Source organism: Parasteatoda tepidariorum, chromosome 8 (assembly GCF_043381705.1).
Source record: "Parasteatoda tepidariorum isolate YZ-2023 chromosome 8, CAS_Ptep_4.0, whole genome shotgun sequence".
Classification (NCBI taxonomy): Eukaryota; Metazoa; Arthropoda; class Arachnida; order Araneae; family Theridiidae; genus Parasteatoda; species Parasteatoda tepidariorum.
Window position 1 is genome coordinate 6,614,760 of NC_092211.1, and position 25,097 is coordinate 6,639,856.

The 25,097-nt window shown below is 33.9% G+C and overlaps 1 protein-coding gene across 2 annotated transcripts in view; it reads left to right on the forward strand.

The window, feature by feature from the left end:
• LOC107450834 (Neprilysin 3) overlaps positions 1-25,097 on the forward strand; it is a 71,018-nt gene that overhangs the window by 32,154 nt on the left and 13,767 nt on the right. For both annotated transcript variants that reach the window (XM_043048292.2, XM_043048293.2), the window contains 10 exons: positions 661-879; positions 2,488-2,604; positions 3,414-3,649; positions 6,035-6,257; positions 8,069-8,167; positions 10,598-10,675; positions 13,945-14,107; positions 16,495-16,546; positions 21,471-21,538; positions 24,914-25,038. In XM_043048292.2, coding sequence (XP_042904226.1) covers positions 661-879; positions 2,488-2,604; positions 3,414-3,649; positions 6,035-6,257; positions 8,069-8,167; positions 10,598-10,675; positions 13,945-14,107; positions 16,495-16,546; positions 21,471-21,538; positions 24,914-25,038 — 1,380 coding nt within the window. The remainder of the gene's footprint in view (positions 1-660; positions 880-2,487; positions 2,605-3,413; positions 3,650-6,034; positions 6,258-8,068; positions 8,168-10,597; positions 10,676-13,944; positions 14,108-16,494; positions 16,547-21,470; positions 21,539-24,913; positions 25,039-25,097) is intronic.

Genomic DNA, 25,097 nt, shown 5'->3' on the forward strand with positions numbered 1-25,097 from the left:
TATATATATATATATATATAACGAACTTTCATTTCGCGAATTTCTCTATTTTGCGATTTTTTTTCGAGAACCAAAAACTTTTTGAAAATTTCTTCCAAATAACGAAGTGAATTTCTATCAAGTGGGAGCTTCCCTTTGAGATCCACTTTCCCTATTTCCCAAAATATTTCAAAACATTTTAAACAACTCATTTTATGGGGGAAATGACCTTGAATTGATTTTCTCAGCCACTTTTAAAGAAAGTAATAAAATCCCTTTCCCTTCTTATTTGCATTCGAACGAAAAACTTTGATCAAAATTAACAAATTTTATCTGTAGCCATTAAAATTAAGAACGCATCTGGTATTGTATGTTTAAATTTACTTATATAATAAACACAGCTATAATTGTATACATAAATTTAGCTTCTATTAGTTAAAAATGTATGTAGCGTGCTAGTGTAACGCTGGATAATGTTCCATGCAGATTTCTTATAGGGTTATGATTTATAAAATAAATAGATACTAATTTGCAAGACAAAGATACATCAATGGCTATCTTAATTATGTCTAGTGTATATGAATTTAAAACCAGTTAAGTGTTTCAAAAGGTGATTTTCTATTTAACGAAGTTTCCATATAATGAGTGCAAGGAATCTCATAATTAATGTCCTTCTTTTAGGTGGGTGGTTGGAACATAAGCGGTGATTTCGATGTGAGTGAGTGGAATTTCCAGAGAACCCTGGAAATACTGCATAACCAGTACAGCAGGGGTGGACTCTTCTCCTGGGGAGTGGGGGAGGATGAGAGGAATTCTTCCAGGAACATTCTTCAGCTTGATCAGGGTGGACTGGGACTGCCAACCAGAGACTATTATCTCAACAAGAGCATGGATGACGAGGTGATTGTTTAAATACATTTCAAATGAATATGGATGGTGTTTTCAATATACATATATGTAAACAACAACAATCTCGAGCTCTTGACCTGCTCTATTTCATGTTAGAAAGTATACAGCTGCTTACTACAGCTTATTCAACGAGGTGATATTTCTAAACAAATAATTTTGCTTTTAATAAATGAAATAAACTATGTAATTTCTGAGCCCAAATCTGATGTATTTCATAAGATATTAATGATATTAAGTAATTCTGGTGAGTTTGAATTGAAAAATTGTTTTAATTCTTTATAGATGTATCGTTAAAAAAGGTCACATGGTTGCTAGATTTAGAAAGAACTCGCTTTTTTGGCTGTCCCGATTTGGCTTATTTTTACTATCACTGCTTATTACAGTTGATTCTTATTGCAATCCGTTTAAAGTTAGCATATTGTTCGAGTAACGAGATTAGTTTCCTTTTGCAAATTATCGTTTAGGTTTAAATTTTCAAGTTGATATATTGTTGACACAAGGTAAGAAGTGTGTCATAACAATACTTTTCTTCAAATGACGATTCTCACATCTTGAAATGACAGGCCTTCAAAGGACGATTCTTATAACAATTCTTCTTTTTAACACAAATAATAAACCAGGTAACAAATATACGTCTACAAGATCACGTTGATGTACGGTACAATGGTCACCGTACAATGTACATTGTACACGGTACATTGATCACGTTGTGAGCCAAATGGCTTCAAAATACACCGGAAACAGTTACCCAGAAGTATAGACGGTAAAGAGCTCGCAGCTTCAACATTTCTTTACTCAAGGAATCCTGGGCATGCGCACATGTTGAGGTGAGGCATTTTTTATTCTTTTCATTTCGAAAAAGGGATAGTGTTAATACATTCAAAATGCGATTACAAACAGCTGTAACTATTTCACGATCAATAATTAATCAATAATTCGTGATCGCAACACTCGAATACGCCATCTGGGGAGAATATGGAACTGGAAACTCAATGTAGTTTCCAGTTCCAGATAGTTTCCCAACTTAAAACAATTGAATCTATATGAAAATCAAGTGAGAAACTAACATATTTCCTTCTTCTATGACTCTCCACACGCTAATGGGGAAAACATGCGAAGTGTTGCCATAGATAAATAGTTTTCTCTGAGCCACCTGTAGCCCATTTCGATCATCAATAGAATGTTGATGGAACTTAAAAATTTATTTGCCTAAGGAAAGCGAAATCCTGCGGATACGCGAGTTCATTAGTGAAAACGGCGTGTCCGGTGTTAAAATTTAACAATTGTCATTCACAGGGCAGAAAAGATTTCGTCAGAATCACGAACCCCCAAATGGGAAAAATATACGCAGATGTCATAAGACGTTTTAAAAAAAGGATGTTTGTGCAAAAGGTGACTGCACGAATGGACTATGTGTGACCAAGGGAAGTCACATAGAGAATCTGTGACGCATGGATACAAAGTTCCTTCTACATTCTGTGTAAATTCTTTTTCATTGAATATTGATAGCCGTTTGTAATCGCTTTATTCATTCTGAATTATCCCCTGTGGTTTCTATTATTTCAACAGCTTTAAAGAGTGTTCTTCTTTTGTTTTCAGGTGCTGATGGCATATTTATCCTATATGACGAAAGTAGGGGTGCTGCTTGGAGGAGAGGAAAATTCTACTCGAGAACAGATGGAAGACGTCATAGAATTTGAGACCAAATTAGCTAACGTAACTTCCCTTTTTCTTTCAAACATTTAAATTTTTCATAGTAATAAACAGACTATTTTTTAATGCAGACTGAATTATAATAAATTTATACATTTCTAAATGAGAAACCGTTTTTTAAGAAATGAAAAAAACACTTAGAAATTAATAGCGGACGTCGTATAAGCCAGTCATCGTTCGGATTCGAAATCAGGTTTACCTCATTGGAAAGCGAAAGCTCTGTCCCCAGAGCAATCGTGACTCGGGCATTTAATTTGTGAATATCAGTTCATTAGAACGAAAGTTAATTAGTGAGATATCTTTTTTTATTTTGAGCACTGTACATCTCAATAACGCGTCGAAATACATTTTGTCTTAATTTGCCGCTTTCTGCCACTGCGGTTTCTCTAGTTTTCCTTCTTCACTTTCAGCTATAGTTTGTCTACGATAAGAACTCCTCCCGCCAAAAAGTCTAAAACCGTCTGGTGTTATGGAAACAAGAATGGCTCTAACACAATAGACCGAAGAAAAAGATTCCCATTTTCTCGCCGATCCGAGCCAAAAACCTGTTCTAAACAGTGACCCCACATCCCTCCCTACTTGAAATAGTTGTATCTCGTTACCATGGTCACAGCCACGGGTCCAGACGAATGGTTAAGACAAACTATACCACAGTTTTCCTAATTTTGTTTTCACTTATATTTTTAATGATCAACTTTGCATTTTTTGTTTCAAACCTCTTTTGTTTTCGTCAGAATGTGCGTCTGTTGTCGAGCGCTCGAAGACACGTCTCATAACCAAATGAGAGTGATCCAATCATTTTTTTGTTGTAGATAACCATACCGAGCGATGAGAGGAGAGACGACGAGGAGCTCTACCACAAGAAGACGGTGAGTGAACTGGGAGAGTTAGCACCGGTCATCGACTGGACGCAGTATTTCAATTCGGCCTTCAGACAGGTGGACAGGGAGATAAAGCCTACGCAGGAACTTGTTCTTTACGCTCCGGAGTTCATCCGAAAGATGTCTGACCTGGTCACGCAATATCTCTCAACTACAGATGGAAAGATGTAAGAAAATTATCCCGTTTCTGTTTGTAGTTTTCATCAGACTATCCAGTGGTTATGGAGTGTCCGGATGCATATATTAATAATGATATTGGGGCCCCCTTTTTACATAGAAACAGCCTGCACATGCCTGGAATGACTTACCACCACTTTTTGATAGGACTTCCATCACATGAAATTAAAAAAGAAAAAGTTATGCACTAAAATGAATGAAGAAATGTGTACTCATTTCGTATAGGGAAATCGTTAAAAAATCACCATACTATTATGGATGCCGATTATGTTCGATTCAATTTAGTAAGAGGTATTAATTGAAATGAAAAAAAAAAAATAAGCTATGCACTACAAAGCAAAATCAATGGAGAAATGTAAACAAAGTTGTTTAGGAAAAGCATAAAAATCGAAATTATTGACTGCAGTGCTTCATTAATTTTGGTAATAGTAATTAATTGAACGCAAATGATGTTCAATTACTTTTGGTAATCGGTACTAATTGAAGGAAAATAAACTATGCACTCTATACTTATATTATTATACTTATTCTTTTTAGTTACAATTGTAAATTATATCTTTCATGAGTTGATCCAGAGTATAAGTTTAAAAGTTGTTTACTTTCCTTTAATAATTACACTGTGACAAATAGTTTATGATAATAAATTTGAATGTGAAATGTACTACAAAAACACGTTTATTAAGGGCTTAATCGACGTTCTTATTTCTCATTCTTACCCTCGCGTCGCTTAATACTTCTTTTGTTTTGTTTTTTTATGAGTTATTAACTGTTATTTTTTTCTAGTAATTGTTAGCTTGTTTTTTATAGTTATAAATTTTTAGTTTTTTTTTTAAACATGCGTGGGCACTTTTTGTGATTCATTGTTAACTTGTTTTTTTGTTAACTGTAACTGCTAACTTGTTTCCCATTGTCAAAATGGGTCTTGGTTCGGATTGGATGGCGTCCACACGATTTTCAATTGTGCTCAAGAGTTAACAGTGCGCATGCGTTGCTATGGTGACCGCTGATGTTTTTCTCTTAATTTTCAATTGCAGGCATTTTTAATGTATTTACATCATAATAATTTAAAAGTATTTCTATATTCTTTTTATTATTAACGTATAATTATTGAATTGACGGTGATTTCAATATAAATACGAAGAAAAAGTATTTTGTGAAACATGTAATCACTACATAGGCAAGGATATGAAAGAGGACAAACATCCATGGAGAGAGTTTATGCAACCCATGATTTGAAATGTTTAACGGAGTCCAATCCAGAAAGAAAAAAGCATTTGACACATGGGTAACCAGTGATCGTAATAAGACGATCACAACTCTTTTTTTTTTGTTTGCTTCTGCGTTTGGTCTCGTGGATTTTATATAGCTGAGGTTATATTATGGAGTTTTGGAAACAACAACAAGAAATCACTTCAAAAAATAAACTCTCCGAAAGAAGAGAAATTTATAAAAATGTAACTAGTACAGAGAGAATAATTTTATCAAAATAAATATTTGTGATAGCATTCAGAAATGCAATTTTACCAGTGTGTAATTATTTGTGACATAACTACCATGACGATTATTAAACATCAATTCAATAGTATATAAGAGATACTAAATCGATTTAATCTTGAGGTACATTTTGATAGATGAAGATACCCTATGAGTTACGTCAGGACGTGATAATAATTCGCTTCCATCAAAAGTACTTCGATTAATGGTCCACATTGAACAGTTGACTAGCTATTTTTGACTGCGTCATCCTCCTCCCCACGCTGTTGCTTCTCAGTCTCATTTACATACAACGGGAACCTTCATCCACTCGACTCTTAATAACAACATAGAAGAGATTACATACACATCCGTAAATTTAATACAGCTCTTATCAGGAGCGCCTAAAACTCGGTGAACTTAATACAGCTCTCACCACAAGTGCTCAAAATCCGATGAACTTAATAAAGCTCTTCCGGTGTTTCGCAAATACGGCAACTAGTGGTTGTTCATTCATTGAATTCTATCCCTGATAAAATTCTGGGGGGAGGAGTATTGTGGAGTAAATACCACTACGATTATTAAGCACCAATTCATTAGTATGTAAGACATGCTAACTATATTCAATCGATTCCAGCCATATTATTTAATCAGTGAATTAATTTTTGTTTTTAAATGGAATATAAATAGAAAAGGGCAGTGGTTTTAATTTCTTACTTTAAGAAAGAGGGCGCTCAGGGAGAACACTGGTTTCCTAATTATTTGTTAAAATCCTAATGAACTGCTGATTGTGATTTCAGAGTGATTGCCAACTATTAGTTGAAATTCTAATCAACTGCTGATTTCAGAGAGATTGCCAACTATGAGTTGAAATCCTAACCAACTGCTGATTGTGATTTCAGAGTGATCGCCAACTACCTGTCCTGGTCTCTAGTGCAGAGCCTCACATCCAGGTTATCAAAGCCATTCCGCGAAGCTTCCAAGATCCTGAGGAAAGCCCTGGTGGGATCGGAGGGCGGTGAGAGCCCCTGGAGGTACTGTGTTTCCGATACCAATGACGTCATTGGATTCGCCCTGGGAGCCATGTTCGTCAGGGAGGTCTTTCACGGAGAGAGTAAAAATAAGGTAAGTAACAGCTGACACAAATATTTTTATGTATCAAAATGAGAGGCGTGGTGGCTCAGGGGATAGAGCGTTGGCCTTCCAATGACCACAGTGCTGGCGTAAAAATATCCTCAGTGGAAGACGGATCATGGGTTAGAGTCCCCTTGCCGTCTGGTTTTCCTCTCCGTGTAACGCAAATGCGAGTTAGTTCCATCAAAAAATCTCCCATGAAGGAAAAACTTACCCCTAATGCTTGATCCAGGAGTTCCCTTGTCTTCTGAATTGGATTCAAAATGACAAGGCTACGGAGTTGAACATTAGAAGTCGTAAACCCAAACATTGAGTGGGCTGTTTAATGATGGTTATGAAATGAAATTAAAATATATCAAAATTAAGGACAATTTAAGGATGCTAATTCTCAAATGAGAGCAATTTGTAACATGGATTCGTAGGTATACAATTGGTAATAGTTTCAGTAGTTGTCGCACTTCAGTGGAAAAAAAAGTAACGTAGAGATTTTTGTTTTACTTGTTACGCAAGTTTTTTATACAAAAGAAGGAGAAAAAATAGCCTAAGTGTGGAAAATCGTTGTACAGTAGTAGAAAAATACGAGGATTCTCTTGTGAAAAACAGTAAAGTGTTATATAGGTGATCGCAACGCTCGAATACGTCATCTGGGGGAGAAGACCGGTTCCATGCCTTTAGCCCTTCCCTAACCTTCTCTTTTCAGTTGTATGGAAATGTACTGAGATATTTTTCCTCTTCTTAATATTTTTCGTATTTAATTGTTAAAAAAAAAATTTCTTTCATTTCCATGACGCCTTCTTTCAGAACTATGTCTAATGTAGTTTTCAGTTCCATATAGTTTCCTAACTTAAAAGATTTGAATCTAGTTGAAAATCAAGACAGAAACTAACGTGCTTCTTTCTCCTATGACTCTCCACACTCTACCGGTGAAAAGTATACGAAGTATTGCCATAGGTAGAGAGCTCTACTCTACGCCCCCCTGTAGTTCATTTCGATTCCTAATAGTGATGGAGAGGAAGTAGAGATATAAGAACATTTTATACAGAATTCAAAATGAATATAGCAATTAAAAACGATTTAATGAAAAATAATGTATCTATAAGGTTAACATAGAATGTAGATGGAACTTCAACATTTCTTTACGTAAGTGAAGTGGAATCCTGCGCATGCGCGAGCGTTTGATAGATGAAGGTTAGCATTGTCAATAAATAACTCTCCCACATGGGTGACCCGGACGTTATCTGAACACGCCTACCTTGACAGAAACTCCCACTTCAATTTGAGCATGGCTACTTAGATGGCCCACATCAAACAGTGTACTTGCTATTTGTGACATTGTCCTCAGCACGCATTGCTACTCAGTCTCGATCACACATAACGTCGGCCTCTATGCACTCGACTAATAATTGCAGTACAAGCGTGACCACGATCGTGAACATAATACAGCACTCAATGTCCGATTATCTTAATACAGCTCTCCCACTTCTGACAAAACAGCAATGAATCCACCAGTGGTATCCGTTCATCAATTTCTATCCCGGCTTAAATTCTGGTGGGGGAGTATAGTGGCGTAACTACCACTTCAATTATTAAATATCAATTCGCTACTATACACGCCAACTTTAGTGAATTGATATTTAATAATTATAGTGGTAGTTTCTTCAATATAGCTTGATTCCTTATAATACTTTTATAAAATTATGTTTTGTTGTTGTCAATCTATAAAAAACCTTTTTGAAAAGTCATCAATTATCTTTAAATGAAACAATTTAGATGAAAACAAATAATGAATTTATTTCCCTCAGGCAGAGATCATGATAAACGAAATAAGAGATGCATTCAAAGAAAATCTTCCTCTCATAAAATGGATGGATCCTGACACTAGGAGGCTAGCCAAAGAAAAAGTATAGTATATCACTCTATAATAACCATCACTCTTCAGTCCTGGTGACTGAAATCAGTAAAAAAACATTTTTTGCTTTTAATATCTCTGTTTGTCCTTAAAAATGCAACAAATATTTTCTGTTAAATAAAAATTATATTTTAAGTTACTCATGGTGCGTAGCGTTTTTAAGAAGTGCTTAAACGTGCTTATTTTCGATTGTCGTTTTTTAAAGGCCCTTAAAGGTGCTCTTTACATTGGGTGTTTTTAAAAAATGCTTCCTTTTTCCTTTTCAAAAAAGAGATTTTTTTCCTCTTTTACCATGTCGATTTTTACTGTGTATTATGCAAAAGCGTGCTTTTCAGATTGTTCTATTCAACGTTTTCACAAGTCATTCAAACAAAATACATTTCGACATTCTGTCTGACTGTAGTGTATGAAAGGCCTTCAATCATTTTACATGTTTGATACAATATTTTCTGCCCCACATGTGCTGAACTGGGTTCGGTAAGATTATCGTACTCTCATGTGCCACTTTGCAAGATATTCTCAATTTCAGGCTTCATTTTTCACCCTCATCTTTTTAGGGTGGAAAAATCAAGAAAAGAGATTATAAACTAGCTATTTTATCATGATCATGTAAAGTCTTTGAAAACTAATTTGCATCTTGTTAATTTATACAATGCTTAAAAAGTTTTTTGTTGAAAGATTTGGCTACGCACATTGTGTAAACATTGTTAACTATCATAATCATTATTATAGAAATAAGACAAAAAATCGGATAATGGTAAAGTGATAAATAAGTAGAGATATGTATAGAAAAAAAATGAGTGGTTTATTCTTCTGTGATTGATGTACAAGGTTAGCTGTTACTTTTATCTTGATTGCTGTAAAAAATAAATTAATAGAATGAAGAAAAAATTACTAGATAATTGATTTAACACTAAACGTACCAACACTTGATGTATATCTATTTCTACAATAGCCGGTTAAATGATGGTACTTTATGTTTCTTGCTTGAGTATATGAAATATGGATGTTAGGAAGGAAATAAGTTTAAAAAACTTTATTATAATTAAGCAAAATTGTATATTGCTAATTCTTTATGTATCACAGACACAAAGAATAAGAATTTTTAATTCATTGCTCCACACATTTTTTACATATACAAGGTGTTTTCATTGTACATTTTCCGAAAACATATTTCTTCTATTATTATTTCTATGATTCTTATAATTATAAGAATATATAAGAATTATAATCATTCTTATAACTAATATTATTTCCTCTAAGAACTTGCGCTGTCTTGATTGTTTCGAGATTTTTCTGGGTAAAAACTAACCCTAGTTAGTTAGACATGAAGTAAAGTCATTAAAATGAAATATAAGCTATTTACCAAAACTTTTAGTTTTTGTCACTTTTTCTTACTCAAAAAAGTCAATCTAAAATGTTAGGTACTTTCTTGAAATTTGAATTCACAGTTATTCTGATTGAACTCACTACGTCTTTGCAGAAGTGTAAACGAACGAATGCTATACGTCGAACACGCATTAGACAGTCATTTCTGATCCGATAACCTTATAAAGAAATAAATTGTTCTCCCGGTCAAATAACCGGTTTTTTTAGAACTAGGTATACGATAAGTATTATTCGAAACAAACAAAATAATAATAATAGAATATTAACTGTATATAATTGTTAGAAAAACAGTAAGATGATAAGCTCATTTTCGACGAAAAAGTTCTTAAGCGATCATTTGATTGACTATGGTAAGTTTAAAAGTTTATATAATAATAAGTTCATACGTAAGTTATAGTAATAAATAAGCCACCATTTTTGAGTCGCGATGGCTCAGGAGATAGAGCGTTCGCCTTTCAATAAGGTGACCCGGGTTCGAATTCCAGAGACAGCGGGTCGAAGAGAATTCTGCCTCTGGCTTTCACCGACCACAGTGCTGACATGAAATATCCTCAGTAGTAGACGGTTCATGGGTTAGAGTTCCTCAGCCATCGGGCTAACCTTGGAAGGCTTTCGTGGTTTTCATCTCCATATAACGCAAATGCGGGTTAGTTCCGTTAAAACGTCCTCCACACTAGCAAATTTCTCCCACTACTTCATCCAGGAGTTTCCTTGTCTTCAAAATCACCAGGCTATGGAGATGAACATCGGTAATCTTTAAATGGATCGGTTGTTGTTTAATGACGGTTATAAAATTAAATAGCAAGAATTATATTATTTAATGTATATATATAAACTTGCATCTATAGACTTATATTCTCAATTCTTGAGATTTCTTAAGAATAATTTCTTTCTTTTAAATATCCAAATAACTATTTTCTATTTAATAGAGTTTTTTAGCTTATGAATAATTCTTTGATTATTCCTTCTATGCAAGCCTCTAAAAATCATTTAATGTTTATTAAAATCTACATTGAATTACTTCTTTCAATAGGCAGATGCTATAACGGATATGATTGGCTTTCCAGAATTCATTTTAAACTCAAAGAAACTGGACAAAAAGTATGAAGGGGTAAGTTTCAACCATATTTTGTTATTCATTGTATAGTTTGTCTCATGTAAGAACTCCCCTAGCCATTCATCTGGTGTCATGGTGGTGACTACGGTAATGAGATATAACTATTTCAAGTAGGGGTGTGAGATCGCTGTTTAGGACAGGTTTTAGGGGCGTCGGCTAGAGAAAGGGAATCTTTTTCTTCTGTCTATTGTGCTAGCCCTAGAGTGAAAAGAAGTTACCCTCCTTGAAATGTGCTATTCTTGTTTCCATGGCAGCAGACGGCCTCAGACTTTGTGGTGGGGGGAGTTTTTACCGTAGACAAACTATAGTTAGTAATTTTACTGATAATTGAATTTTAGTTGTAACTCTCCTCTCTCTATTTTACATGAAGTTCTAGTCATTTCTCATTTTAATTGGGTCTCTTTTTAGAACAGTTTAGCGAAATTCAGTTAGTACAGTTGAACCTCATTCACGGAAATTAGCTTCACTTGAAATATTGCTTTACATGAATTGCATGTTGGGTCCCGTGAGTCGGCAATTAATTATTGTTGTATTTTACATGTTTAACGCGAAATCTTAAAGGTTATTATCGCTTAACACGAAAGGAAACTGGATTCAGCACAGATGAGAAGAATGGGAATAAAATCTCAATCATTCATTTTTTGAGGAATGCTATGTCTATTTTCTTCCTTCGTTAGAAATAGAAGATGGGCAAAGAAATAAAATAGTTTAATAAAATAGTTAAAACTTTTAAGATTATTTTAATTTGTTAGGTTCATAATAGTATTCTTTGCATACATTGATATAGTACAGTCGGCAATAAACAGCTATCACCCTGAATAACTTTTGTTCTAAGGAATGAATTTTCACGTACTAAGTGTCAATCTTAATAGTTCTGATGATTTCGAATATGCAGATTATTTAGTGCTAACTATTTATTAAGTTATGAAATTGAACACAAAAACGTACTTTCTCTGAATAAACATATATTTGTTTTTACATATTTGGATTCTTAACTTTCAAAATATAAGGGGATTGCAAAATATCTAAGAAAAACGGACCCCTTAATGTTAATTTCCTTTTTTGCGTTTTTAGTCATAATTTTAAAACTAATTAAGCAATTCAAAAAAAATTGCGCCCACTTATAAAACCCATTTACCCAAAGATAATTTCATGCAAAAAATAATTTTTAATAATAGTTTATTATTTTTTATTATTTCTTTTCTTTATGTATGAAAACATTTTGAGTTAAAAGGTGTACATTTTTTAATACCATATTAATCTACGTATTTTTCTATTGCGAAATCTAAAGTTTCGGCAGTTTTTATTTGGTAGAAGCCGAGAAAATTTTTAAAAAAATTTGGTGACGATAAAGAAATATTTAAATTTGGAGATTAATATTCAAATGTGGTTAACTTACAGGGAATTGACTTCCGCTCGCGTAGAGTAAAATTTCATTCATATATTTTTTGGCTAATAAAAGATAGAGATTTTTCTTTTAATTATAAAATACGATGTTTCTTTTTTAGTCGTCTAAAAATTTATCTTCGTAATGTAATAAAAAGATTCGAATAAAAGATTTTATTGAATACAAACATTTTAATCAGCAAATGTTGCATTTTATAAAAGAATGTTTCTGATAGAATAGGATTACACATCGGTTTTTTTTTAATTTTATTTTTTAATTTGTTCTTTCAATAATAGAAACAATTTTCAATAATATACAAACGTATGCATAGATTTAGAATAATATGTTTATCAATTTTTTTAATGTATATTTTGTAATTATGAATATGAGTACGTAGTCAATATTTTTAAGCATCTTAAAATTTCTCAACATCCTATATATCGTCTTACTTTTAGAATAAATTTATTAATTACCTAACCTCGCGTGTTTTGAATAAATTATTTTACCAACTATTCAAGTAAATTTTAACATTTCTCAAAGTCTTATTCTTTACGCTAACACGCATATTATTTTTCCTTAAATAAACTAATAAATTGTTTTCGTGCTTTAATTTATGTTTTCCTTTAAAGTAATCAAAGTTTTTTCTGAAAGAAAACTTATATTGAAAGAAAGGTTTTATTGAAAAAGATTTTATTGAAAGAAAGTTATTGCCAGCTAACTAAGAATTAAATCTTGTTAAGAAACTTAAAATATTCTTCTAATCAAAAGTATTCGATGCAGAACGGCTAACTATTTACTAAGCATACTATTTTTTCGAAAAATGAAGATAAATTATAGATTGTCTTTTTTTATTGTTTCCTACTTATTTGAGTAATGAAAAGTAAATGCGTATGTGTGCACAGTAAGAAAATACCACAGTGTGCTTTGTTTCTTAAATAAACAAAAAATTATGGACATGCAATTTTATTTTGACGTTCAAAGTTATTCTTGCCCGCTAACTTATTGGATGCACTGTGTGAAAATATTCATGGTTTGAATGTCAAGTGTGCTGATTAATTAAGGCTAACTTCAGATATAAGACATGAATAATTACATACTGAACATAACTTCTTTTTTTTATAAATATAGAAAGAATGGAAATCAAGGAAATTGTGTAAGCTATTATAAAAAATCTTATGAAAAGATCTAAGGAAAAGATAATTTTTGATATTCTTTTTTAGTTTTATTGAATGGTTATCAAAAAAAATTATTTAAAGCAGTGATGGCTCAGGGGATAGAGCGTTTGCCTTCCAATGAGAAGAATCGGATTCGAATCGCAGCGATGGCTGGTCAACACGAATCCCACATCCGGCTTGCACAGTGTTGACTTAAAATATCCTCGGTTATAAAGTAAAATAAAAAATCTCTTTTGTTCTGCATTATAAATTTTCTTACAGTGTGTTAACACTAAGCTTTCATTTTATTTAAATTTAAAAGAAAATGATTATCCACAAGATGGCAGTAGTAATTATGTGCATACAGAGATGATTGTGTAACAGAGAGAGTGAAAATGCTCGCCAAGTGAGCCTGATGTGTAGAACGATGTAACAACTTAATGTCTGTAAATATAGTTCTCGTAAATAAATTATAAATATGTTATAATCATCAAACTCTTACTTTCTCCTCCCCCCAACCGAGCTACTCAACACCCGACACAATGGTATAGATAAAAATTGTTTGAAACTATGTCATTTTAAATGACAAAATTTTGATATTAAATGGCGAAATCGAAAGAAGAACGGTCTTTAAAAGAAAAGTGGTATTTTTAAGTGAATATTTGTTTCGCAGTTCAGTATCTATAAGAGAATAACAGAAGTGATTGTTGTTGTTTTTGCAGCTAGAATTCAGTTCAGATGAATATTTTCAAAATAACATTGTGGTGGAGCAGTTCTCCCTGAAAGTGAACATGAAGAAGTTGGACAAGCCCACCAACAGAAGCGAATGGAAGATGACACCACCCACTGTCAACGCATACTACACACCCACCAAGAATCAGATAGGTAAAAAAACCTTCATGTCATTTGTGTCATAGGAGAACTTGTTGTGAAACTAAAACTAATTTAAGAATATTCACTGCATAAGAAAACCTTACTGCAACCTTGCGTCTTTTATTGTCAAGAAAATATTTGTACTGAAATAAAACAAGTTTCGAAATAAAGCAAAAATAGTGCAGTTTCAAAGCTTTCGTCCTAAAAGAATTAAAAATTATTTTTTTAAAGCTTTTTTAAAAAAGATTGTCACTTTTAGGTGAAATGATCACTTAGGTCCATAACGACGTTTTAGCAATTGGGTCAAATTGTATTGTCCATTAAAATTTCGTGACAAGGTGGATGTTAGCTGAGCACACAAGACTTTGCGAAAAGAAACCTTATAATGACCTACATTTAAGATTATTTTCACCTTGAGACTAGCTTTAATAAAGGTTTTTTTTTCACGCTTGAAAACCCTAAGTCAACCTCGACTTAAGGTTTTTATACAGAAGGTTGTTTTCCAAGGTTTTGGAGGAAGGTAATGTGCGTAGAACAGAGCAGATGGTCACAGATCTCGTTTTAAGGTGAGAAGGTTTACACGTAAACAGCATATCAAACCTTTTTAGGTTTACATTAAAAGGTTTTGGTGGAGTGAAAATAAACTTCATGTTGCTATCTGATATAATATAGACTGACTCGTTCACACCTCGCACGGATACATTGAAAGAAATTCTTCACCTTTGTAGATACTTTCTTAATATTTTTTTCAACATTAAAATAACAAAAACGTCTACAGGGAAAAAATATAATAAGAAGATGACCGCAACATAGCCTCAATTTTTTTAAGAAGGTTGTTTAATTGCATGCTACCGAAGAGAAAAGATAAAACTGCTCATTTGACTCAAAAATGAGTGATCCCATGGTTAGAGAACAACTGGACATGACTGTCGCGTTACTTACTTATCCTCTACTTGCCTTTGGGCACTTATGGCCTCTAGCATATCCCTCCAACGCCTCCTGATCTTGCTTCCTCCCAGCCAGATATTCCACATTCCTTTAATTCGCCCAAAAACATGCGCTGGATGGTAAGTCTGGGTCTTCCTCTTGTTCTCTTGCCATCAGGGGCCCATGTAAGAGAAACAGATGTAATTTTTTCTTTGGGCATTCTAAGGATATGTCCGAGCCAGCTCCATCTTTAATTTCATCTTCTATTGTTTTTATTTTAGTTTAGTTGTTTTTATTTTACACTGTCGCATTGCTAGGGAAATAAACGATGTCGGTGACAGTTGGAAATCTTTTAATGTCATTTCATTTGTTCATAAAAATGAAAGGTAGTCGTCCAAGTTTAACATTAAAAGTTAAATACGGATTTCGCTTTGAAGAATGACAGGAGTATTAATATTGTTAATATTACTTCACTTCTTATATGATAATAATGACTTCCAACACACATCACAATACAATAACTGGACCCGTTATGATGTTTAATGTTAATGTGAATGCAGTTCTTTCATTTCATTTTCTCTTATAACTATTTATATTACGATCCCTGGCAGCACTCTATGATTCTATGTAAAATCTTAATTATCAGGTGATACTCTATACAGCTTTATTGTTTTATACGCGACTGTTTGCACTTGTTTACGTTCGTGTATCAATGGGTTAAATGAGACGATAGATAATATAAATTCGACAGTTGGATAAATTAAAGGATACATTATATAAATATAGAATATTTATCATATCAGGTATTATATTAGTATATTATAATAACATAACATTAATGCATTATAATATATATAATTGACGCCCGGTGGCTGAGCGGTAGTGCTTCGCGCTGTCGTGCCACAGGTCCCAGATTCGATTCTCGGACCGGGCAAGGCTGACTCAGCCTTTCATCCCTTCAGTGGGTCGATAAATGAGTACCAAGCGTGCTTGGGAGCTAAACACTGGGGGTTCCGCGTTCGGCTGACCACCTGACCGGAACATCTGCTCCTGCACCCAAGGTCAAGAAAACTGAGATGGGCACAGTAATCCTTGGCCCGCAAGTGCTGTTACGCCGCTGAGTTTAGTCTATTATAATAATTAGACCCAATTATTAGATGCACTGTAGTGTTTTAATAATTGCATGTTTTGCACAAGTATATATGCAATACTCTTATATTTAAACATACATGTAATGAGTTTTTATTTGCTTCCCATTTGTATTTATTTTTAAAGTATTGCATTGCAATGTTAACCAATGGATACAGGAGAGTAGACATATGCAGATCGGTTACAGTCTACATAAAACCACTAAAACAGTATAGATATCATCACCTGATGATTAAGAGTTTACATAGAATCTTAGAGTAATAATATGGTACTTAATTTATCTTCAACATAAAATCCCATTTAATTGTTTTCCTCTCTTAAAGTGTTTCCTGCCGGAATACTTCAGGCTCCGTTCTATGATCCTCATTATCCTAAGTAAGTTTTCACACCTTCTCTATACTTTACACACTCAATCACTTGCTTTTACCTAGTCTTTTGCCCCGACAAAGATTTCTCTTTTGAATTGTATAGTTTATTTTCTGCAGATATTTACTCTTAAAATTAGAATCATGCTCACTTTACGCCGATAGTAACGATGTAATGTTTCGATTGTATTTTCGGCAGTTATTGTTTTTCATGTGGTTTTTAAATATCCCGATATATTTCAAACAATTCGGAAAATTCGAATCGTGCATTTAAGTACAGTAGAGTCCCGATAATCCGAGCCCCGGTTATCCGAGTTTCCGCTTTAACCGAGCTATCAAATATTTTAAGGAATTTTTTTGTTTTAGTTTATTTTTTATTTTATTTAGTTTATTTTTTATTAATAGTTAAATAGTTTTAATAATAAAAGTTAAATATACAGCCGAAAAATAAATCTGAATTTTATCTTCCAAACACTCGGGAAAACAAAATCTAACAACTTGATCCCATGAAATGATCGTTAATATCGTCAATAATGAAAAGGAACCTAGCAAAGATGATGAAGACAGTGACGATAAAAATTAACATATAAAAATCTCTCACACAGATGAACTTAAAGCTGTCGAAAATGCTACTGAATACATAGAACAACAAAAAGAGGAGACAGCAGCCTTCCTGTTATCCCTAAAAAATGGCGACACATTGCTGCAGAAAAGCACCAAAGTTATGTAAAACAAAAAACGATTAAGGATTTTTTGTTAAGTAAAAACTCTTTAATTCTCGCAAAGTGTACTTTTTAAGTTTTTTCAAGTAAGCTTTTTAATAATAATAGGAATTATATGTGGTATACTAGTATAAATTTTATATTTTTTAAATATTTTACATTTATACCAACTCTTTTTCTTTCTTTTTTTATACTCTTCGTTTTAACCGAGTTTTTCAGTTATCCGAGTTAGTCGTGGTCCACATTAACTCGGATAATCGGGACTCTACTGTATTTACTTTTTGAAGCAATGATTCTATCGATTTTGTGACTGTTATTGCTATAGATACCGCCATTGTTTCAATATCCGATATTATTTATGACAACAACCTTATCTCGAAACGAAGCACGCATTTGAGAAGTCCGATTTGCGTGATTTCGTAGTCCAGTGTTTCCCAAAGTGTGGTACGCGTACCCCCAGGGGAACGGGAACAGTTTAGCGGGGGTACGCGTTCTTATGCGAAATAAGTATCTTGCAACAAACGAAAATTTCAAAAAATTTTATTTAAAAACAAAGTTAGCCCTGAAAATTTACAATGACGTATTTTTCTATTGGCTATTTTTTGCAGAGTTACAGTTAATAATGAATGGAGTCAAAAGCCAGTTGTGATTTTTAACTTTTGTGTAATTTTTTTGTAGTAAAAAATATATTCATTTTTTTATGAGTGGTGCACAGCTTTACGAAAAATTTAGAAAGGATACGCAAAAGTCATAAGTTTCGGAAACACTGTCGTTGTCGATTCGGCAACGGATTTCATGATTTTAATTTTTTATTGTGATGATTATTTACAAAATGAGAAGATGGAAATAATGAGTACGTCCCCCCTCCCTACAAAATGCTTGAATACCACCCATACTATTAAAATAAAAAATTATGACATGTTCAATTAAAAAAAAAAAATTTTTAAACTCAGCGGTTTTGTTATTTTAAGTGGGTAACATAAACGTTCGCTATCATTGAAAGTATCTTGTAGAAAGATATTACTGCCAGAGAGTTTTGTCGCAGATAGCTCGGGAAAATTCTGCTACGGGGGTATTTTGGCGAATTTCATTAACACTTCTTTCATTTGGTACAAATTTTCTAAATGTACAGCTTAACCCATTTGGTAACTATAAAATATTTTTGTGTATTGTGCTGCCATCTATTGCACAACGCACACAAAAGTTGCAATTCCAGAAACTTATTTTATAACCGTCCCGTCGTTGAACAGCCAACCCAATTTTTGGGTTTACCACAACACATGTTAAACTATGTACCCTTGTCATTTTGAACCCAATCCATCAGAAGACGAGGGAACTCCTGGATCAAGTGTCGGGTGAAATTAGCCCACGTGGAGGACTTTTTGATGGAACTAACCCTCATTTGCTTTACATGGAGAGGGAAACCACGAAAACCTCCCACGATTAGCCTGAAGGCAAGGGGACTGTAACCCATGATCCGTCTACGACAGAGGATATTTCACGTCAGCACTGTGGTGGGTGCAAGCCGGGTGCGGAGATCGAATCGACCAGCTATCACTGGGATTGAACCCGAGTCACCGCATTGAGATTCGAGCAATCTATCCCCTGAGCCACAACGGTTCAAATTACCTATCTGGAAATAATACTATGGATGGTAGCGTTTGACGTAAAAAAAATGTCACTTTTTGAAAAATTGTGGCTTATTAGTATATCACTATAAGCTCTTACTTTTTTTTTTTAGCATTTCCGTGACACTCATTCTAAAAATTAAAAGAAATAAATAAAAAGAAGTATACTTAAAAAAAAAGTTTAAATCTCTGTGATACATATACCGAGATTGATAAGAAGTGCTGCTATGTTTTCTTACTTTTTAAATTTTTCATTAACATAGTACAGTGGTCGGCAAACTTATTAGCCAGTGAGCCAAATATGAACATTACAACAATTTTAAAAAAATTGGGGAGCCAAATCTGCTTGTTTAGTAAACTTTTGTTACACTAAATAAGTAATACACTAAATAAAACTATTTCATACTTAATAAATATGTATTAATGCGAACAATGTGCTTGCATCTCCTTGGAAAGTTTGAGTAAGTCAGGTTTGTATATTGTTGTTTTTAATTTTAGGCATGATTCCAAGTTCTCATCAATAAGACGACTTCTCAGTTTACTCTTGATAATGTTCATGCTTGAAAAAGATTGTTCGCATATATATGTAGAACCGAAAAGGGAAAGAACAGCAAACGCGAGCTTTTTCAGCTGATCGTAAGAGTCAGGAATACTATTCCAAGCGTTGAAAATGTCTTCTTTCTCCAGGTCACAATATAAAACTTTAATTACCTATCTATCTTTTAACTTAAACAAAAATTTTACATGGTCTCGATTTATAGAAGAATTTTAATTTATCAAAATTAAATGTAATTTTTTTCTTAGCAAGTTTTTTTAAAATAAAAATATATTATTGCGCTTTCCGTGGATATTTGTGCCAGAGCCGCACTTAAGGAGCCAAAGAGCCACATGCGGCTCTAGAGCCGCACTTTGTCGACCACTGACATAGTAGGACTGGGCGATGTCTCAATTACTCTAACACCACGATATTTCGATACGTAGCGATGTTTCAATCACTCCTATTTATTCAAAGATTTATTACTTAGATTTCTCCTATTTTTTATCGGATGACATTTTTATGTACACACAGTAGCACTGGGCGATTTTAAAAAATGTCGACATTTGGTATTGTGTCATTTCGAATTCTCACACTTTTTGATTGATAAATTGAAGCAGTTATATACTTGTAATAAACTATACGTGGAAAATAAAAGGAATTATGCATTGAAAATAAATATAAAAACTTGAATAACATATGCAGGAAGGGGGGGGGCAGACAAAATGAGTCTATTGCTGTCTATCTCAATAAAAAAGTAATTATGAATATTAAAATCTTCACAAATAGAAAAATAAAAAATTCTCTGAGAGATAGAAAGAACACTAAAATGCATGTAACTTCCCAGTCAAGGATTCCCAGTCCCCAATCTTAAATTTAGTTCATTACTATCAATAATAAATAAAGAATCTTCATGTGTGCTAGTGGTTATCCATTTCAAGGTCAGGAAAACAGCTCGCAGCGCGCTTTTGAAACCATCGTTGTATTATCGCACATGTAGAGAACGATGTCATCGATACATCGTGAAACATATCTCGGCAAACAGTTATTTTTGATGCTTCAAAAAATGACTGTGGCGGCTCAGGGGTTAGAACATTTACCTTCCAATGAGGTGCACCAGGTTCGAATTCTAGCGATGGCTGGTCGATGCGAATTCCGCAACCGACCACAGTGAAGAAGTAAAATATCCTCAATAGTAAACGGATCACGGGTTAGAGTCCACTTCCCATCGGGCTAACCGTGCGAGGTTCTCGTGCTCTTCCTCTTCATATAACGCAAATGCGGGTTAGTTCTTTCAAAAAGTCCTCGAAAAAGGCAAATTTCACCCAAAACATCATCCAGGAGTTCCCTTGTCTTCTGGATTGGGTTCAAAATGACAAGTCTACGTAGTTTAATATTAGTAGTCGTAAACCCAAACATTGGATCGGCTGTTCAACGACAGTTATAAAATCCAAACATCGGGAGGCCAGGATAGCCTGGTTGGTAGGGCGATGGACTCTTGCTTATGAGAAATCGAATTCCAGCCACCTGAAGAATCCCCCTGAATTAAATGGTGCACGTCAAATCGGTCGAGGTCACAAATTCCTCCAAGACTCCATGACAAATCGATACCTCTGGGAGTACTGATCCAAGAGTTTCCCTGTCTTCTGTATTGGGTTCAAAATGAAAAGACTATGGAGTTGAACAAGAGGAGTCGTAAGCCCGAAATCGTGCCGGCTGTTCAACGACGGTTATAAAATAGAATTCAAAAACCGAGGATTATATAACATCGATATTTTTCGATGCATTCATGTATCGCCTACTCGAAATGAAAAGTTTACATTTTACTCAATTTTAATCCTTTTTATCTTAAGAAATTAAGTTGAAAAGAAAAATTATTTTTAAAAATTTTAATATCGAATCCGGAATTTACTTTATTATAAGTCTTTTTTTTTTCTTCAAGCTATTATGATTCACACTTTTAAAACTTATAGACGGATTACAAAATATTGCTTAGTATTTATTTCAATTAATATTCATTCATTTGTTCTTCTTAATATTTATTCACAGATCTCTGAACTTTGGTGCCATGGGCGTAGTCATGGGCCATGAACTAACTCATGCTTTTGATGACCAAGGTAATTTTAAATTCCTTTTTTTTTAATTGTATGAATAGCTCAACAATTTACATTTTAGAAAAGAAATTTAAAAGAAATTTTAAAACAAAAAAATACCTACGGGTTTTTATTTTAAAACATTTAAAAGCTTCCTTTGGAAAAAAAAATATGGCCCGTGTTTTAAAAAAAAAATTATCATCCATTGGGTACTTGCAATCTAAGAAAAGGAAGACCACCGTGACTCACGCGCGTGGCCTATGACGTAAGCACCAGCTAATCTTTGTCAGCGAAATGGCAGATTAAAGTTGAGCTAAGTTTCTCTGCATAAGTTGTAAATGTTAATTAACAAAAAAATATTTAAATACAGAGGCATATCGCACATCGAATTCGTTGAAATATAAATTTTTCACGTCTTCTTCTTTTACTTAACTTAGATTTATTATTTGTTTATGTATTTTATTGTAACAGTGTTATGTTTTTGTTTTGTGTACCTGTCAAATTCGATGCATAATTTGTTTGTTTATGTTCCACGTGTTTTCATGCCTGTCTTTGTGTTAAATCTCTGCTCAAATATAGAGTGAAAGAATTGATATCTTTGTGACAGAATCTTTGTAAAAGAATATAGAATGTGTCACTTAAGAGAATTGGTTTACTCGAAGTAGAATGGAAAGAACAGTTGCTAACGTAAACAACCCATCAGTACAGAGGTACCCACACATGGATATGGGTCCTATAGTTCCGATTAATATTATATTTCTTTGATCAAAACATTGCAAAACTTTTATCACAAATCTAGACGCCGCACTATAATAATTTACGGCATTGTATCTCCGAAATATGTGAAACGAGGTGATTTATAATTGTCGGTGGATCACTCATTTCAACGAATGGATAATCAGAATAATGAATTAAACGAAAAATTTACGAAAGAAAAGTACCACTGAATCTTGCACATTTTTATTAATAAATCATTGAATGTCTTGTGAATAATTTTAAATTAACTTATTGAGGCCATAATAATTTTGCAGAAAAGCCTACGAAGCATTCTTGTTTGTTATTATGAAAGACGTCTGATTTATTTATCAATCATTTACTTTACATATTGTTTTTTTAATTTTATTTCCGTTGTTGAACAGCTGACCCAATTTTGGGTTTATGACTACTCTAACTCCATAGACTTGTCATTTTGAACCCAATCTAGAAGACAAGGGAACTGCTGGGTCAAGTATTGGGAGAAATTGGCCTTCGTGGCGGACTTTTGGATGGAACTAACCCGCATTTGCGTTACATGAAAAGGAAAACCATGAAAACCTCTCACGGTTAGCCTGACGGCAAAGGGACTCGAACCCATGATCCGTTTAACACTGAGGATATTTCATGTCAGCACTGAGGCCGGTGCAAGCCGGATGCGGAATTCTTATCAACCAGTCATCGCTGGGATTAGAACCCGGTTCACCACATTCGAAGGCGAGAGCTCTATTCTCTGAGCCATCGCTGCTCGCTGTCAGATTATTGAGTTAATTCATATGGAGCAAAATCAATGGTCACACAAGGCGATTAAGTACAACAAATGACGATTGTCAGGAATGAAGCTGGGTAGGGCCCACTCCAAAATGTTTCAAAATCGAAAAGTATGCTGTTGTTTATGTAACATAAAAAGCTTCAACTAATCTTTTTACGTTATTCCTTTATCTAACTCTCCTACTTAATTTTTTATTCTAAACGAAACGCTCTTTCTCACACTTTAATACTCACAACCTGTCTTTTAATCTATTTTTAGTTCAAGTATGCAATCATTAACATTTTAGCGTTTATCCCTCCAACTAACCGTGAGAAAGATTTTTTTTCCTGCAGTCAATTTAATAAACCAATTATAATTATTAAGATTTCCGTTTTTACCCTAAAATGAAGCATTTTTAGGGATTTAATTTGTAAGATTTTCCCTGACTTTTATTGAGGAGCATAACGATAGTGTGTCACTTAAATGCTAACTCTTCATGAATATGTCTCGTTAAATAATAATTACGTATAGCCTGCTGCTTGAAACCTGTGTATTTCCGCATCGTTTTCATATATATATTTGGACCCCCTCTCAAATAAGGCTCCTATACTGTACTATACAATTCAGGGGCTCTACTCTCAAATATTGTTACCTAGCTACGTGGCTGCCAGTCGCCACCTAATTGCCACTTTTTTCATTGAATAAAATCGATGCTTACAGATGTACTATCGATGTCACTGAATCCAATGAGCGTTTCAATAATTTCGGAATTATGAATATTTCTGAAAACTTCTTTATTTAATGTGTGTTATATTAAAATTTTTCTTCTCCATAGAAATGAACCTGTAACCGTATTTCGATAAATGCTTCAAAATAAATTATTTACTTTATTAATATATTTTAATGATTTTATTGTTGGTTTTTCAAAATAAAGGTTACATATTTAAAAAGGGACTTTTTAAATGCTACAGCTGGTCACAGGATAGTAGCAAAATTACCAAATTTTTGTCTAAATCTATCATTTTTAGATCAATTCATAATTTATGCAAGAAATTTACAAAATAAGTACGTTTAAAATCAGACAGATTTTTACCCTTCTTTTTTTGACATCAGGAAGGAAGGCAGGCTCTGAATTTCAGGAGAGATTTCCGTATCATGATCTGTGGCAGAATAATCACCAACTCTTGGAAACTTCCGGGCAGCGGCCGCGAGAAACTAAAATGAAACATCACAGATTGGGACCCACTCGTAGCCACCCCCGGGCAAGCATCTACATGTGGGGGGATAGTAGTTATCGGCAAAGTCAACCTTCATCTATGAAAAGGTGACCCCGTCATAGAATCAAGTTAACACTGTGAGTTATATATTAAGGAATTGGAATTGTATTTTTGTAGCGGTAGATGCACTATAGTACTCCACCCCCAGAATTATATCTGGGATAGAATTCGATAAATGGATACCACTACTTGATTCAATGCTGTTTTGTGAGAAGCGGAGAGAACTGTATTAAGATCACCGTACTTTTATATGCTGATTGTGAAAGCTGTAATAAATTCACGATCGTGGTCTCTCTTGTGTTGCCATTAACAGTCGAGTGTATACAGGCCGATGTTGTGTGTGATCGAGGCTGAGTAGCAACAGCAAGAGAGGTCGATAATGCTTCGGCCACAGGTAGCAAGTCAACTGTTCAATGGGGATCATCGATCGAAGTAGGCGTGTTCACATCACGTCCGGGTCACCAATGTGGGGAGAGTCACATCGACCCTGTCAACCTTCATCTATGAAAAGGTATCCCGACATAGAATCGTGTTAACATGTCTTATATACTGGTGAATTGGAATTGTATTTTAGTAGTGACAGACCCAGAAAGTGTAAAAAAAGTGTGTTGTTTTCAGGTAGAGAGTATGATAAGTATGGAAACTTGCACCAATGGTGGAAGAACACAACGATTGAGAGTTTCAGGGAGAGAGCTCAATGCTTCATTGATCAGTATTCATCTTTCGAAGCAAATGGAGAAAATGTAAGTTTCTATTTTTTTTCTTTGTTGATAAAGAGGAATTCTTGCAATATATATATATA